The sequence below is a fragment of the Carassius auratus genome, chromosome 20, assembly GCF_003368295.1.
Source record: "Carassius auratus strain Wakin chromosome 20, ASM336829v1, whole genome shotgun sequence".
NCBI classification, from domain to species: domain Eukaryota; kingdom Metazoa; phylum Chordata; class Actinopteri; order Cypriniformes; family Cyprinidae; genus Carassius; species Carassius auratus.
The window spans coordinates 25,789,192-25,806,286 of record NC_039262.1 but is presented as its reverse complement, the minus strand read 5'-3'; the positions used below and the strand labels follow the sequence as shown (position 1 = coordinate 25,806,286).

The 17,095-nt window shown below is 36.1% G+C and overlaps 2 protein-coding genes across 5 annotated transcripts in view; both read right to left on the bottom strand.

Moving 5' to 3' along the window:
• kcnk2b (potassium channel, subfamily K, member 2b) overlaps positions 1-4,340 on the bottom strand; it is a 55,718-nt gene extending 51,378 nt beyond the window's left edge. For all 4 annotated transcript variants that reach the window (XR_003294703.1, XR_003294701.1, XR_003294702.1 and 1 more), the window contains exon 1: positions 4,118-4,340. Coding sequence is in view for 1 of the 4 variants with exons in the window: in XM_026291640.1 (XP_026147425.1) it covers position 4,118 (1 nt within the window). In the remaining 3 variants the exon portion in view is untranslated. The remainder of the gene's footprint in view (positions 1-4,117) is intronic.
• Positions 4,341-11,424: 7,084 nt separating this feature from the next.
• Positions 11,425-15,935, bottom strand: LOC113121291 (uncharacterized). The gene is made up of 4 exons (XM_026291638.1): positions 15,704-15,935; positions 13,887-14,052; positions 13,673-13,788; positions 11,425-12,567 (listed from the first exon to the last, which is right to left on the bottom strand). Exons 1-4 carry the CDS (start codon positions 15,869-15,871, stop codon positions 11,755-11,757), a joined length of 1,263 nt encoding a protein of 420 aa, XP_026147423.1. The 5' UTR covers positions 15,872-15,935; the 3' UTR covers positions 11,425-11,754.
• Between the last annotated feature and the right edge of the window lie 1,160 nt (positions 15,936-17,095).

Genomic DNA, 17,095 nt, shown 5'->3' with positions numbered 1-17,095 from the left:
GCTTTTAAGAGTGTACAGGTCAAAGCCTCAGAATCTGTTGGAAAATATGTATCGTCCATGTAAAAAGTGCCTCTTTTGCTCACTTTTCTTCGCAACTTGTTATAGACCATAAAAAGACTTGTTAAAAATTTACTTATATGTAAAGTAAATGTTTCCACTAAAGAAAGAAATTATCACTAACCGAGCATCAATTATGAGTCACAATCATCATTGGTAAGTATATAAAATTGTGATATTGCCAATAAAAATATCAAGTTATACTAAATACAGTTCCATGGCCGCTAAAATATTTATGGCAAGTTAATTTTCTCATGTCATCAACCATTGATTTGGACTCTCCATATGAGGTCAAGGTGAGTAAATAATGATAAAAATTAAATATTTGTGTATACTATCCCTTTATTTCAATGCAATATATATCATATATATTCTCTAGTAGACTGAGAAGAGAAACTGAGACCTTTGTCAGTTTAATGCCTACAAAAACAGCTCATAGGGACTACAACGAGTTACTTCCTGGGTTTGTGACATCACAAATCCCGCCCCTGGGAACATGCAACAAAGGGGGCGAGACGATGATGCACACAGGTTTTGTGTGATCCTCTTAAACAAATATTCTATTGTTCAAAAACAGAATAGACTGGGCAAAGAGAAGTAACGCCAGGTTCACACACTCAGTCTGTAGTACTTATGTTTTCAGCGCTCATGTTAATGGATCAGAATGTTCCCACTGCACATGGGAAAAGAAGCAAAGGATGTGAACAGAAAATATTATATTAATGTGCTTTCGAGCTACAATAATGCACCCTCGACAGTCACAGTCAACACGTCTTTAACATGATTAATCTAGTACTAACATATTTATTCTTTCCAGATTCAATGCCTTGACAGAGATATGCCTTAAACATTTAACCATAAAAAAATATGATAAAACAACTTTATACACTAAATAAAGTGCTTTTATTGATATATAAGCTTTACATTTTATTTTTCAATTCTCTTGAAGGAGGGATTTTTTGGAATTCAACATTAACAAATAATCAACAATTAACAAATGCTGTCGATTGTATTATTTATATGCCTATTTTGTACTGAAACCTTAACAATAATTTAATGTTCTTAATAACTGCAATTCATATTGTAAATAAGGTGCAAGATATCACAATTTTAAAACGAGCTGCACCATCTTTTTAAATATGTCTATTAAAAGATACATTCGATCAAAACATCTGATCTGTATTCAGTCATATGTGCTTTCGAGCTACAATAATGCACCCTCGACAGTCACAGTCAACACGTCTTTTTGGCTAAATTTAAAACAAGGAAAAGTGCACTTTTATATAAACAAGTTCTTTTGCCATACTCTGTCACACCTTTGACTTATATCTGTTCCAGAGACATGTTACAATTTTCTGATAAAGCTCTAATTGGGTTTCTTTTGGAAATATGTTTCAAATTCACACTGCATTTATGACAGTAAAGCATATCTGTGTGTGTCAAAATCGTTATTAAAAGCGAAGTAGCAAAAATGATTAAAGAAATCACAATCGTTTTTTTTTTTTTTTTTTGGTCCACATCACAGCCCTAGAATGGTATAAGGTGTAAATTATGTGAAAAATAATGCATTTAAAAAAAAAAATTAAGCAAAGATCCTTTTTTGTGTGTATATTTGGTGTAACAGAATATGTTGACATGCTTTAATGTTAAAAAAAAAACATTATTTTTTAAATACTATACATTATTGTAGGTCCTCTATGCCCTGCCTCTCTCAAATGCATCATTTTCTACAAAGTCCATCTTCTGACAAGCGCAGTCTGCTCTGACTGGTCAGCTGACCCAGTGGATTGGGATTGGCTTAACACCACAAGCAACCCTTTCCATAAACGCAAGCTTCAACTTTCAAAATAAATGTAAAGACAGTTTATACTGTCCTTAGTTTTACCGTCAGTTCAAACCGTAAGAGTAACCGAGTCACCTGACAGACACAGTGATGAAGCTCGTATGTGTTTGCAGTACAAAAGCCACGGACGGTTAAGACAGCTGACTCCACTGTGTAACCCTGTCTCTCTCTCACACACACAACGCAAAAAAACTCTGCATTGAAACATTCAATAGCAAATACTTAAACTAATAACAAAACATACTTACAGTAGTTGATTCAGAAGCACCAGATTGTCATAGCAAAGTCAGAATAACCTCCTCTCCTAGGTTCACGAATCCAGTCCATAAAATGTGTTGCTGTTCTGTTGCAAGTAATCTTAAAGATTCCTAAATGCATCGTCTTTCAGAAGGCCAAATAAAGTGCTTTTGCTTTCGTTTAGATACAGCATCTCCCTGACATGACTTCTTTAACACTAACTGCGGTTACTGAAACCACGCCTTCTTTCTTTGCATCAACATTTGGGCAGCGTTACAGAAATATTTCCACATAGTGACATAGACGTGGGGCGTGCTTGAATGAGCCGTTTTTAGGGGGCATAGCTTAACTTTGATAAAGAATATCTCTTTGGATTTGATGCTTTAGTCCTTGCAACTTTATAGATCTTCTTCATGCACCAAGAGCTTGTAACACTCCAAAAGAGAAAGGAAAAATTTAAATCACATCAGAAGATGCACATGACATAAAGAACCACTATAAGCAGAAACACTGAAAAGAACTAAAGTCTGCACAATTTCATACATGTAGTGTTTTAGTAAATTAGGGTTAAAATACACAAAATACACTCACAAATTATTAAAGCACTGATTGTTGATTCAAAAGATGCAGGATATAACGGTGCTGCAGCATATGCCATGCAAAAAACAACTGCATTTTCATTTTTGAGTTAAGCATTTTGTAACAATAACATCTTAAATTTACCATTTTAAATAACCTTTATTACATTTTAGGCAGTGGGCTTATAAACCTAAATATTACTGAACAGTTTTAAATAGTGTGTTTTCATTCTTAAAATGAGATTTACATCATACAGTATTCTCCCTAACACACATTCATGGTGGATGTTGATGCACTAGGTCATGTGTGGCTCACTCAAACTCACAATCTGACCATGTAGTACAACAGAGTTTAGATTTTAGTAATTCTAAAAGGGACACTCCGGGGTCAGTACAAGTTAACATTAATTTACTGCACGTGTGACATAATGCTGAGATTACCAAAAAAAAAAAAAAAAAAAAAAAAAAGCAAGATTATGGGATAGAGTGAAGCATTTATGGTGAGATTTTTACATTTTGAAAGATTTTAATAAAAAAGCCAAAATTTAAAATATTATGGATTATAACATGATTAATCTAGTACTTACATATTTATTCTTTCCAGATTCAATGCCTTGACAGAGATATGCCTTAAACATTTAACTGCAAAAAATATGATAAAACAACTTTATACACTAAATAAAGTGCTTTTATTGATATATACGATTTACATTTTATTTTTCAATTCTCTTGAAGGAGGGATTTTTTGGTATTCAACATTAACAAATAATCAACAATTAACAAATGCTGTCGATTGTATGATTTATATGCCTATTTTGTACTGAAACCTTAACAATAATTTAATGTTCTTAATAACTGCAATTCATATTGTAAATAAGGTGCAAGATATCACAATTTTAAAACGAGCTGCACCATTTTTTTTTAAAATATGTCTATTAAAAGATACATTTGATCAAAACATCTGATCTGTATTCAGTCATATCCTAATAATTTAAATACCATAAACAGTTCTTAAAATTAGCATAAGAAATATTACGGTGATATTACATTTTATAAAACGAGCACCTGCATGTATTACGCAGTTCGTTATACGCATCGCATTGATAATTTATGAACCATTTCTGTAGGCTGCAGGTTTTCTCTCTCTCTTTCTTCACCCATGTGACCGCTCTGCCTTTTGATCAAGGGAAATTATTCACGGGTACGTCGATCTTTTAATATTCATCTAGGATGTCGTTTATTCCTGTATTTACTTGAAAAACGAAACCAATCGGATGTCCAATCGAAACCTCATGCGCACCCTGTCTTCTCTCTCCCTCTCTCTCACACTCCACGAGAGCGCGCATAATAAAACACATCTGATGTATTTAAAGCCGGCTGTGTTTCTGTTTATGTAACTTACTTCTTTAGTCCTTTCCTCATCGACGCTCGCGTTACCGTGTGGTTGCAGAGGTTCGGTTCAATTTCCCCAACTCCATTTCTTCTGATCAGTGAAAGGATTGTTTTTTTTTCTGCCGTTAACCTGCCAGAACCTCTCGGAAACGCACAGCTTGTTGATTGAGTGAAAGCAGAGGGAACCGAATCGCGCCTCCTCTAGATCACAGACTCCAGTGACGCAAGACGCGCGAGAGTGGTCGGGATCTTAATGGTAACTAAAGGTAGTAGGTTTGAACCATCACATTTTTTTTCTCCTGACTCTCAAACTCAGCCCTGCTAACACACGAAGCATAAGATCGTTTTAATTGTCATTTTAATTACTTTACTAATTGGATACCTGACGCCGACGCACGGGACCATCATTTACAACCTCAGCATCATATGGTCTCTTGTTTTCCAAGAAAAAACAACGTCCCCAAGTTAGTTCTAATCACCAAATTTGTAACTAAATATCTAATTAAAATGTGTGTTGTCTAGTCACAAAACAAGAAAAGTAGATTACATTTTTATAAGATTATTTTAGCCAATTCAGAAGATTTGACGTTACACATAAGCCCTTTTCAAGCAGTGAAGTCCTGAATACCTCTATGTCCTACAGTATATGTTAAACGGGCAGTTTACCCCATTCGCACCCCCCCCCCCCCCCAAAACAGAACAAAAAAGAAAATTCGCTCTCACCCGCATGTAGTTCCAAACCCTTAAGTCTTTCATTCCGCTGTCCCAACAAAATTCAAACAATCAAATCTTTAACACAGCCATATTTAGTCTGTCCTGATATGTTACGTTTGCAAATGAACAATGAACTTTTACTAATCTACTATTATATTAGGCCCTACTGGTGCTATTATTACTAAGTAATAATTTTTTTTCAAGCCATCTCCAGAAGTACTTAAACACAAGTAGATAAGGGTATAGTTCAGCCCAAAAATGAAAAAATAAAATACCTGTCTGAAGTAAATTTTTCAACTCCAATTTTAATATTGATTTAAAATGAGACAAATCTGCTATTATTTTAATCTCCTCTGTTGTCAGTTTAGTTTTTAAATGCTTCACTTACTAGCAGAAGACACTAACCAGATTGAAATTCCAGTTGCACACATGGGGAACACTGCAGTACAACGTGTTCTGCCTTTAATAAACTATGACATTAGAAATGTAATTTACACTATTTACTTTTATAAGTTTTAATGAGAAACCACAAGAAACCGGTGAATAAAGATCAATTATAATGATGTTTAATGTTCAGAAATGTAACGCATTTTGGCTCGTTTGTGTGTCTCATGCTCTGTGAGATCTGTGTGTGGAGGAAGGGAAGTAAGTGAATGTGTTTTTCTAAATGTCTTAATGTGTTTCTTCATCTATTTGCCCACACTGTTTTGAACTACGCTATACTGTATAGCTGTGTCTTGTGAACAGGTCCATCTCAAATGTTAATAATTAGTGGGTAAATTTAGGCAATTTAGAAATTCTTTTCAGAATTCTGTTCTGTCTCCATGAAGTCACTCTACTCGTCACTCTACTGTGAATGGTAACTTTTCACAAAACTGTGACAATGCATTTTAGCGGTCATTAGCATATCATATCATATCATATCATATCACACACACATATATATATATATATATATATATATATATATATATATATATATATATATATATATATATATATATATATATATATATGAAATGTATGTACATTTAATAACACTATATATTATCAATGAAGCTTAAATGTATGTAAACATGTTTACTCTTTGTTAGTATTATAAATGTTTAAGGATCAGTTCACTTTAATATAAAGTCGTTATTTACTAGTGGTGGGCCGTTATCGGCGTTAACGTGCTGCGTTAACGGGAGACTCTTATTGGGAGATAAAAATATATTGCCATTAATCTATTCTCAAAGTTGGGTTGAGAGCTGGGTTTATACTAGGTGAGCTATGATGACTTTGACCTTGATATTTAAGCGCGGATTTATGCCTAGCCTTACGCACGCCTGTTTCACACATAATCTGCCTGCAGTGCGTATGCAGTCCTTGTGCATTTCGTATGTGGTGCTGAAGCAGCACAGACTCATACTTATTGTTTGCGTTTGCAGTCCGCTACTCGGTACGTGAACGATCGCTGCACTGCTGCAGACGCACCACTCCTGGAACGCACTGACGGACCACAACTACATGAACGCTGGAATCCGTTAGTATGGGTGCACACACACTGCAGACGGATTATGTGTGAAACAGGTTTACGGTTGTTTACACCTTGTGCAGTGTGGAATTAGTTTACAGCTTTCTCAAGCACTTTGTGATGCATTTTGGAAACAGGAGATGAGCCCCTTTTCTAATGCACCACCTAGCTTGATAAACCCATTCTCAATATCTTTGGTAGAATTCAAATGAGCCATTTTAATCTAGATTAATCTAGATAAAAAAAATTAAAAATGCAAATTCATTCTGTGCCAGGAGTTTAAAAGCGCAGGAGTTTAAAAGCGCTTTAAAGCGCGAGAAATAGAGGTTTCCCCAGTAACAAATGTCAACAAAGCAGAGCTACGCTCACAAAGTCTTCCTTCAGAAATACAGTGATATAAAAATATGCCTCGTTTTGATATTTAAACATATAAATGTAAGGAATTATTAATAATCTAATTATTAAACGTGCAATACGTGTTCATGTTTATTCAACAAAGCCGTGGCGAGTCTCCACAAATAAATAAATATATGGGCAACACATCCCCACAGCACAAAAAAAACTTGAATTGAATTGAATTAACTTTAACTGCGTTTGTAGATGGCACCGCAGCCAGACCGATATACACAACACAGACCGGAAGTTAACTCAGGGCCAGGTGCGTCTCTCAGTTCAAACAGCCAAGCCTTTAATACATTCATATTTAGTCTGTTCTGTCAAGTTACGTTACGTTAAGTTCTGTCCATGTAAAGGAACAATGAACTTTGAACTATTATTCTTATTTTTATTTAATAATCCTTCTTTTTGTTCACACTATCTCCAGGAGGTGTTCAAACACAGGTAGTTAAGAATCAGAGGCATTACAAAAATGCATTACTTATGCCTAGAATCAAATATGCTGGTATTTGGAACAACTGCATTCTTGTAGATGCAACACTGATAAAGTAACACTAGTGGCAGGAAAGTAGAGTTTCCATAGCAACTAGGAACACATCCTTTAGCAACTGGAGATGACAGAATCGGACATTTCTGACAGTTATAAAGAGATTCTGTAATGTTTTTCGTTTGTTTTTGTTTTTCTAATCACTTTAGTGAACAATTCTTACTATTAACTAGATGCTTATTAGTATGCATATTACTAGCATATTGGCTCTTTGAGGTGCAAACTTACAAAGAACATTAAAAGTAGTCTTCCAGAATCCAGATGGCTCAAAGCGGCTCTGATTGATGCGGTTTAGGTGTTCATGAGAGATGGTGGTAAATGCATATCGCAGTCCTGATGCAATTAACTCCTTAGCGGAAAGGTTGGGGTCATTTGTTCGTACATTGGATGACATCAGTTTTATGTTTGGTTAAACTGAAGCAATACAAACAGTATCACTTACGTACTCCTCATGATTTGTCACCAAGATGTCCGGAGAGGTTTTTAATGGATATTTCACTTGCATTGCTGGGTCAGTCTGTACATTTACGCAAATATTAATGTTCATATTTATTTGTACAGCACTTTTCACAATTCTCATAATTTCATTGCAGAACATGCATGTATGCACCTTTTTTTAGTCTTAAAAATGGGTGTGGCCATTTGTTCCAACGCTGTGAGCTCCTGTTGAGCATCGGCTCGAGCCCTACCGACCGGGTGCCTCTGACCTCAAAGTTCAGTACCTGCAGCCGGTAGGGCCTACCCTTCCAACCATTAAGTCGCTCCCACTGGAGTACGTAGGCTCTCCTGACCCGCCAACGAGATGACTTCTCAGAAAATAAAATCAGCCCCCGCCTGTACTCAATGCTATTTTGGGGGACGTTCTTAATCTGGCGGCTGTCCTCTTGTCCATTTGTGTTTTGGGGGCTACTCTAGGTTCGGGCAATTCCCGAGCTCGGAGCCCTTCCCCGGACAGCACGCCTAATACGCATACCGTACCTCAGCTAATTATATGTAAGAGTGAACTCATGAAATGATGTTCTCGTAACAAGGTTCGGGAGGAGCGTGTCAGATACTTAGCCTAATCAACACAGGTGGACCACAAGCTAGTAATCAATCCCAGAGTACAAATATTGCTGACTTACCTCTATCCATTGACGGTTTATCAGCATCCCTCCTCCACCCCATCTCCTCACTTCGAGTTCACTTTATGAATAGACAGGGAAGGGGGGGTACTCTAGGTTCAGGCAATTCCCGAGCACGGAGCCCTTCCCCGGACAGCACGCCAAATATGCATACCATACCTCAGCTAATTATATGTAAGCGTGAACTCATGAAAGGAAAGATTTCTCAAAATCAAATAGCACACCTAGGTTCCTAACTGATGACGAAGAATTGACAGAGCAGCCATCAAGTCTTAGACAGTGTTCTAGGTTATTACATGAGTTTTTAGGTCCTCTGTTTTTTCAGAATTTAGCAGTAAGAAATTATGTCATCCAGTTTTTTTTATATATATCGACTGTGCATTCCATTAGTTTTTCAAATTGGTGTGTGTTACATACCTCCCCAGTCTAGGGATGGGAAGGAATAATTGCAAAATGGTGGAAAGATGGAGGGAGTTTTTCCCCTCTACTGACTCACAACAGTGTAATTAATGTGGAAACAGAAGATAATTTATTAAACACAAGGAAGCAAACATAACTTCAGGTGGGGTCCAGGCCAACATAACAAACAGAACACACTAACTCCCAAAAACAACCTATCTAACCTGCAAAAATAAAATAAAAAAATAAATACAAACGATTACCCTAACTGTTCTTAAACAGGAGAAAAAGCAATCAAAATAAATGGCAACCACCTCCCTACAGCTTCCCATGAAAACTAAAGAAAACAAACTCAATCAAAATAAACCTTGGTTCTAACAACAAAAGAAAATAACTCACATGTGGGTTGAATAAATCCTCCCACAAGAGGATGAATAGAAATTCTCCCACAAACCACCAACACTAGTGCAGTCAGCTGAAGGTACTCTCGCTCCAAATCTCCACAATCCAGTAGAAAGAAGTTCCACAACTTCCAACTCATCACTCTGTCGATTGCGCTATTGATGCCATGCACTTCTTCTCCTAAAGGCCAGATATTTCCGTTATCTCTGATTACCTGAATCCGAAGTCAGTAAGTGTTACATTGCAAAGAACTCTCCAAGGGATTCATTCGGCCCTCCATTTCTCCTGCCTCATCTGGAGCAGCCACACTAGAACAGCTTTGCTGGGCCACATACTATACCAAGTTGGATTTACGTAATGCTTACAACCTGATGCAACCTGATTCGTGAGGGAGGCACTATGAGTACTTGGTTATCCCCTTCGCCATAGCAAACAGTCCATCAGTTTAATGAATAACATATTACAGGACATGCTCAACAGATGGGTAATCATATTCATAGACCGCATCCTGATCAATTCAAATTATCTGGAGGAACACATCCATGTGAGGTCAATGCTGAAATGCCTTATCCAGTATCAACTCTACACCAAGACTGAGAAATGTGATTTCCATCAAACCAGCACTACTTACCTTTCATTTTACATATTAAAGCTAGCGTGTGAAATGGAAAATGAAAATTATGTAATTTAATTTTCATTTTGCACCAAACGTTGCACAAATGTATTGGAAAATGTAAATGTTAATACAGAAATACATTGTCATTTTGCATATTGCATTCTAAATTGAATATTGCTACCCACATGCTTCCATAATTTAAAGGAGTACACAACTACATTTACAACAAACTGTGGCACTGTTGGGTTACTGATTGCAAATTATTATCAATCTATATTGGCTCAAACAAACCCAGCTTTCTTACCCATCAGATTCAACCCAGCATTTGTGTTCTTAGAAAAACATCCCAGAGTGAGGATATTTTCTCATTTATAGTCTCACATTTCCCTTTTCTATTTGTATCCTGTACTAACTCTCTAAACTCAGGTTCTTTCTGACACTTTTCCACCTCACACATTCCCTGTTGTGTCTCTGTTGCTGTCTCAGCATTGCTCTCTTGAACCACAGCTGCTGTGCCAACGTCATCGTCACATACAGAGGAATCAACGCTGAAGTACGGGCTGTGCAGGAAATCAGTCCAGGGCAAGAGGTCAACAATTCATGTGTGTACATTATTCATCGATTACATCATATTAATATATGCACTGGTATTAAATTGCAGAGTTTATAAACTGCGGGCGGCAGATCCTTTTCCTATTTGGCGCCTAAACTCTGGAATAACCTACCTAACATTGTTCGGGAGGCAAACACACTCTTGCAGTTTAAATCTAGATTAAAGACCCATCTTTTTAACCTGGCATACAAATAATATACTAATATGCTTCTAAAATTCAAATCCGTTAAAGGATTTTTAGGCTGCAATTGACAATTAGATGAGCCCCAGATACAGATCCCCTGTAAAGACCTTGTCTCAGAGGACCACCAGGACAAGACCACAGGAAACAGATGATTCTTCTGCACAATCTGACTTTGCTGCAGCCTGGAATTGAACTACTGGTTTCGTCTGGTCAGAGGAGAACTGGCCCCCCAACTGAGCCTGGTTTCTCCCAAGGTTTTTTTCTCCATTCTGTCACCGATGGAGTTTCGGTTCCTTGCCGCTGTCGCCTCTGGCTTGCTTAGTTGAGGACACTTTGTGTACTTCAAATGATAGCACAGACACTATTTAAACTGAACAGAGATGACAACACTGAATTCAATGATGAACCGCCTTTAATTGTCATTTTCCATTATTGACACACAGTTGCTTTGACACAATCGGTTTTGTTAAAAGCACTATATAAATAAAGGTGACTTGTCTTCACAAAAGTCTGTATATTTTTTCATTTTTACAAAGGTCCTTGAGACTATGTAGTATGGTGCTAAGAATATTGTGAGAAAATGCGAAATGAAAGTGCAAAGTGCACTTCACCAGGAAAGAATCACTAAACAGCTGCTACTTCTTGTATAATAAACTTATTTTCATATTTTTTTTTATTATATATATATATATATATATATATATATATATATATATATATATATATATATATATATATATATATATATATATATATATATATATATATATATATATATATATGATGCAAAAGTCTGGAAATGCAAATATTTTCTCATACTCTGCTTTCTTTTCCCCATACTTTTCCAGAACTGGAAATTACTTTATTCAAATTCCATATTTTTCCAAACCCTGTAGGAACCATGTATAATATCTACATAACATCCTGTACCAAAAGTACCACAACAGAACCACAGTTCTTTAAATGCACTTAAAAAAAAAAAGCAAAGAGGCATTCTGTCAGAATCTCTCCCTCACACAAAATATTGTTCTGTAAAGCTGCTTTGAAACTATGCACATTGCAAAGAGTGCTATAAAATGCATTTGACATTTGAGTGTTCTCCAATACAAAAATACTAGTCCAACATTCTTATAATACTAAATGTGTTCCTCTGGTGAAGGACAGCAACCTGCAGGCGAGACAAAGTAGTCACGCAGAAGGTTTCGTTGCACTTCTGCGGTAGCTAATGCATTGTGTTCCTCTCTTTGCTCAAGCGGCTGACAAGTCCCGTGCCCTGGATTCCTCCAGGTTCCTTCAGCTGTGCTGTGGTCCCCATTCTTCAAATCTGCAAATGCTGGACGTGTATATGCCTCAGACCTGCGCTCGCAGAGGAAGTTATGGATGCATAGAGAGGCCATAGTGATCTTCTCCACTTTGTCAGGCTCCAAGAATATGGTGTTCCTGAAAACCCTTAACCTGCTTGCTAGAATGCTGAATGCATTTTCTGCAACTCTGCGTGCCCTTGAAAGACGATAGTTTAGTACGCCCTGACTGTGGTCCATCTCTTGATTTGGATATGGCGTTATGAGATCAGGCCTTAAAGGATGCGTCTCATCACCCACAAACATGTACGGCATTGTTATGTCACTGTTGGGCAATGGTTCAGGTGGAGGAAAATTCAGCAGACCCTGATCCATCGCTTTACACAAGTCCGAATGAGCGAACAGTCCAGCATCAGAGACCTTCTCTTGGGTTTCCAAACTGGCATAAATGAACTTGTGGTTTGCATCCACAGCAGCCATTATTGTCACATATACCCTGCCCTTGTTGTTATTGTCAAGGCAGCCACTTTTTACTGGAGGCTGTATATAAATCTGTTTTCCTCCAAGTGCACCTAGGCAATGTGGAAATTGCCATTTCGATTCAAAGTCCTGGGCTATTTCCCGCCATTCTGTCTCTGTTGATGGGGTCTAGCAAAAGAAAAGAAAAACTGTTAAGAAAGATTTGTACTCTGATTCTTATATATTTCTCACACATGATAAAAAAAGGAAGTACTGTGAATATGAATTTATGATTTGACACTTATGACTTGTCACTTTATGACTAGACTTGTATTACAAAATAATCACAGACAAATGAAAGCAGAACCCTATCACAATTAAAATATAGTTTTGAGATATATCGCTTAGAGCATTTCAACTTTGTGTCAAGTGTTGGAAATCAACAGTAAAAGACACATTCAGATGTTTAACTGAAACACGGTGACCAGGACGGAACATGTTCAGTTCACTTGTGTTTGCTGTGGCCACAACAAATTAACTTGACCATTTTTACATAACTTTTTATTATGAATAAAGAATAACAAAGCCAGTTAAGACATGGCAATATTATGGTACACACAATGTTTAGATACCTTTTGTCTTTGACAGAATTATGAAGTATGAAATGTGTTATTAATATATGAAAAACAATTCATATGAAAAATATTTTTATTCACCCCATCCCAAAATCTCTTAAAACCTTTTCTTTTTGTGGTTTAATATTTCTGTATAATATATTTAGTTATATTTTTATTTTATTTCCCCCTTAGGTTCATGCTTCTCTTCACCCATGCAGTCGATGTTGTGCATTAGCTATTTTAAATACTGTAAATATCTGACCATCTTGCCACAAAAAGAGTTACTTTTATATGACTAAGTTAATCATTTACATGAGTAAACTTCACTTTACAGTAACTTAACATTTATTTCAGGCTATAATGGTCCATTTCAAACTAACTTCATTTCTAACTTCATTTGAATGCTGTCTACACATTGCATGTGCAATATAATATAGCCATATCTTAATGTCACACTGTCATCATTAATACAAAATAAAATGTTATTGAAGTGGAGACTGTTATTTTTGATTACAATTTCTGATAATCCCAGGTTGTTATGGTTGTTTACACATTAAAAGTTGTTCCCTCAACATATGATCTTGAGGCCATGACTTCTCAGTGCATGGTCACGAATCACCATACATTATCACGTCCTAACAAGTTCAATGGAACTCATCTCACTGAAAAGAGCTTACCTGCAGGAAGTCTGTTTTCATAAGCTGGTATAGAGCACCACAGGTCTCCATAACTATCTTTGAAATAGTGCTGGCCCCAATCCTGTACAGTGCACTGAGGGAACTGAATGTTTTGCCTGCATGAGAGATAAATTACAAAGTGCACACTAACAGACTCTTAAAATGGAAAATAGTTAAATCGCTAGCTATGCTGATATCGCCCTGGCAGACCCACCTGTTGCCAAAAACCGCAAGGTCACAGATAGGCGATCTCTTGAAGATATCGCCCGTCTCATTTTTGTGTGCTGCTTTGTAATGAGGGGTCCGACCATCTGCAGCAGAAACTCAAACTCCTCTGCTGTCATCCTCAGCAGCTCCCCAAACCCATCCTCATCGGTCATCTATCAGAGATGCAGACAGGTTTAGGGGGGTGAGAAGAACATCGCACGGATCAGGGACATGCTCCACATGGAATTTATTTTAAAATATATTTGCTTTACATGTTCATTTATAGTTACTTTAAGACAGGGGTGACCAACCCTGTTCCTGGAGATCTACCTTCCTGCAGAGTAGACCCTGATCAAACACACCTGAACCATCTGAAGCAGCAGATAATTACAGACATGTGTTTGATCAGGGCTGCAGCAAATATATCAAAAAAATTGACATATATATATATATATATATATATATATATATATATATACACACACACACACAACTACAAATTCAGCTTTAATCAATATTTAATTCACTATTTTTAAATGTGTTTATACATACTATATATATATACACAACTTTGCTACCTCGAAATGCTTCCTCAGATCTGATAGCAAACTTTTGATGCCAGAAATGTACCTGGTTTAAGTTATAACTGAAGCTGAATGTGTGTGCTTGATGTGTGAAAACAAACCTCATTGGTTCTTTCACATCAAAAGCACTTTTGAGTTTCTGTTTTCCATATTCAATATGCATAAGATTAAAAAAAATGTAAATGCAAAAAAAAAAAAGAGTATTTCTTAAGAAGTACAGTTTTCTTTCTTCAGAAATGAAATCAAGTAAAAGTAATCAGTTTACATTTTTACATGGATAAAGTACAAATACCTCAAAAATAATACTTAAATACAGTAATCCAATATAATCACTCAAGTATTTTACACCCCTGCAAATAACAAACATCTCAAAACAGTAGGCTAGTATTATAACAAAATTATGGCTTTACAAAAACACATTAAAATAAAACAATAAATATTATAAAAAATGATAAATAAAACAACAAATGTGTTATTTTCTAACTGTATTTAAGATTTTCACAACTGTGTGTACATACCTACAACCTTTCAAACGTTATGTTTACAAACATGTTTCTGGAAATCAATCTTTTCTATCCCTAGAAAAGTTAATATTTTACATTTTAGGCTCATACTGACTACAAGTATGTGATTTTTGCAAATGTAATTGTGCAAGTGTAACTGATTAGTTTATTACTTTTTCTATTATTAATATCAGAGACCTTAGAGTTGTGACAGCGGAAGTGTAACTAATGTTTAATAAGCCTATTGTGTGCAAAACAATCCCGCAACCTACATGTCTTGTTATACACTGCACACAAACAGTATTTCTTTGTTTTGTTATATATATATATATATATATATATATATATATATATATATATATTCATGGCTTGTGACCATGTAATCAGCTCGCAGCGCCCTCTGCTGCTGAAACAATCCCAATCATATAATTTTTCCAGTGTATTTTGCGGGTTGTTTTGAACGTGCTGTAAAACGGGAACATTTCTGGGGACAACTCCAGTCGGGCACAGGACACCAAAAACCGGGACTGTCCCCGGAAAACGGGGACGTCTGGTCACCCTACTGAAAGGTGAGGAGTTGGCATTCATAATCTATAGTACGACAAGCACAAACAAAGTTTCTAGCTGAATAATTTACACACAGAGATTTGCTTTTCAATTATTCGAAGCAAAAACAAAGCAGGCGAGTTTCGAGCCGCAGCAGGAAGCTCGCATCCATTGCAAAATGATTTATTTACCTCCAACTCTCTCTGCAGAACAGACAGCCCAGGCTGCTCGCGACGTCCCGGACATTCTCTCTTCCATATTCGCTTCTTTTTCTTTTTCTGTTTCTGTTTATCGCTGCAAATCAACGCGCACACAACTCGAAAAGCAAGCTGCTTGTTCAACACCGCGTCAGGGTTCATTGTTTTCAAGAACTCTTCTTCTGGTGTTGACAAACCAATGTCTTCTTCTTCTTTTGATGTGTTATGTCGGTTGGCAAACCAGCTTTTGGTGCATATTCCGCCACCTACTGGGATGGAGTTTGAGAGGATTATATCAAGGGAAATGCTAAAAAATATATATTTTTAAATTATATTTTATAAATTATATATATTCTACCTATATCTTATTATATAAGGCTACATTTGTTCTTTTCAGATAATTAATAAGAGCTGTATAACCTTTATGACAACAGTTTAATATATTCTTTAATGTCATATTAATGACAGCAGATTTCAGTTCCTCTTTTAACTGTATTCTTTCCCTTTCATATGCCCTACAATTAATCAGCACATGCTCTACAGTTTCTGGAAGTCCACAATGATTATGTTGACCAGATTCATGTCTTCCTATCATCTGGAGTGATTTATTAAGAGCAGAGTGTCCAAGTCTCAATCGAGATATCTATTACCATAAGCAGTTCTGACATGGCCTACTTGTTTATATATATATATATATAAAGGGTGACATTATAATATATATATATATATATATATATATATATATATATATATATATATATATATATATATATATATTATAATGTCACCCTTTATTACCCTTATCCCATCTCTCATGCCATATATTTCTGACAGCTATTTTAGTTTAACATTTAATTTCTGATTTACTCAAGGGTACATGTGTCAGTCTGTTTCACTATCTTGTCTACCTCCTCATCTTGTTTCCTTCCACTCCAACACGAGCAGACACCCACAAAAACTTGACTATAATTCTGCCATATTTGGTACAAACTTTTCAGTACTTCTAATAAAATTTCTTGTCTGGATTCCACTAAGTATACTTGTGAGTGCAGAATATGAATCTGAACAGATTACCACTGCTGTTGGTTGGATTTCTTCCACCCACTGTAAAGCGATCTGAATAGCGATCATCTCTGTTGCATATACTGATATATTATTAGCAGTTCTTTTTGCAGATTTATATTTAAAGTGAGGAATATACATGGCAGCACTTGTACGCTCAGTTTCTGGGTCTTTAGAACCATCTGTATAAATTTGTAAAAACTGAAAGTAACAACTATCTAAATGCTGCTGCACTATTGTCTCTTTTGGAACATTTTCTGGTTTTCTTATATTAAATTCAATATTTGCAAATCATCTGTTGGCATAGAGAAAAGCCAAGGTGGA

Bases quoted from the DNA above. Each gene is read 5' to 3' on its own strand.
- LOC113121291 (XM_026291638.1), bottom strand. From the start codon at position 15,871: ATGAACCCTGACGCGGTGTTGAACAAGCAGCTTGCTTTTCGAGTTGTG. The intron at 14,053-15,703 runs GTAAATAAATCA...CATCTCTGATAG, and splicing joins TTCTGCAGAGAGAGTTGGAG to ATGACCGATGAGGATGGGTT. The intron at 13,789-13,886 runs GTGGGTCTGCCA...TCTCTCATGCAG, and splicing joins CTTGCGGTTTTTGGCAACAG to GCAAAACATTCAGTTCCCTC.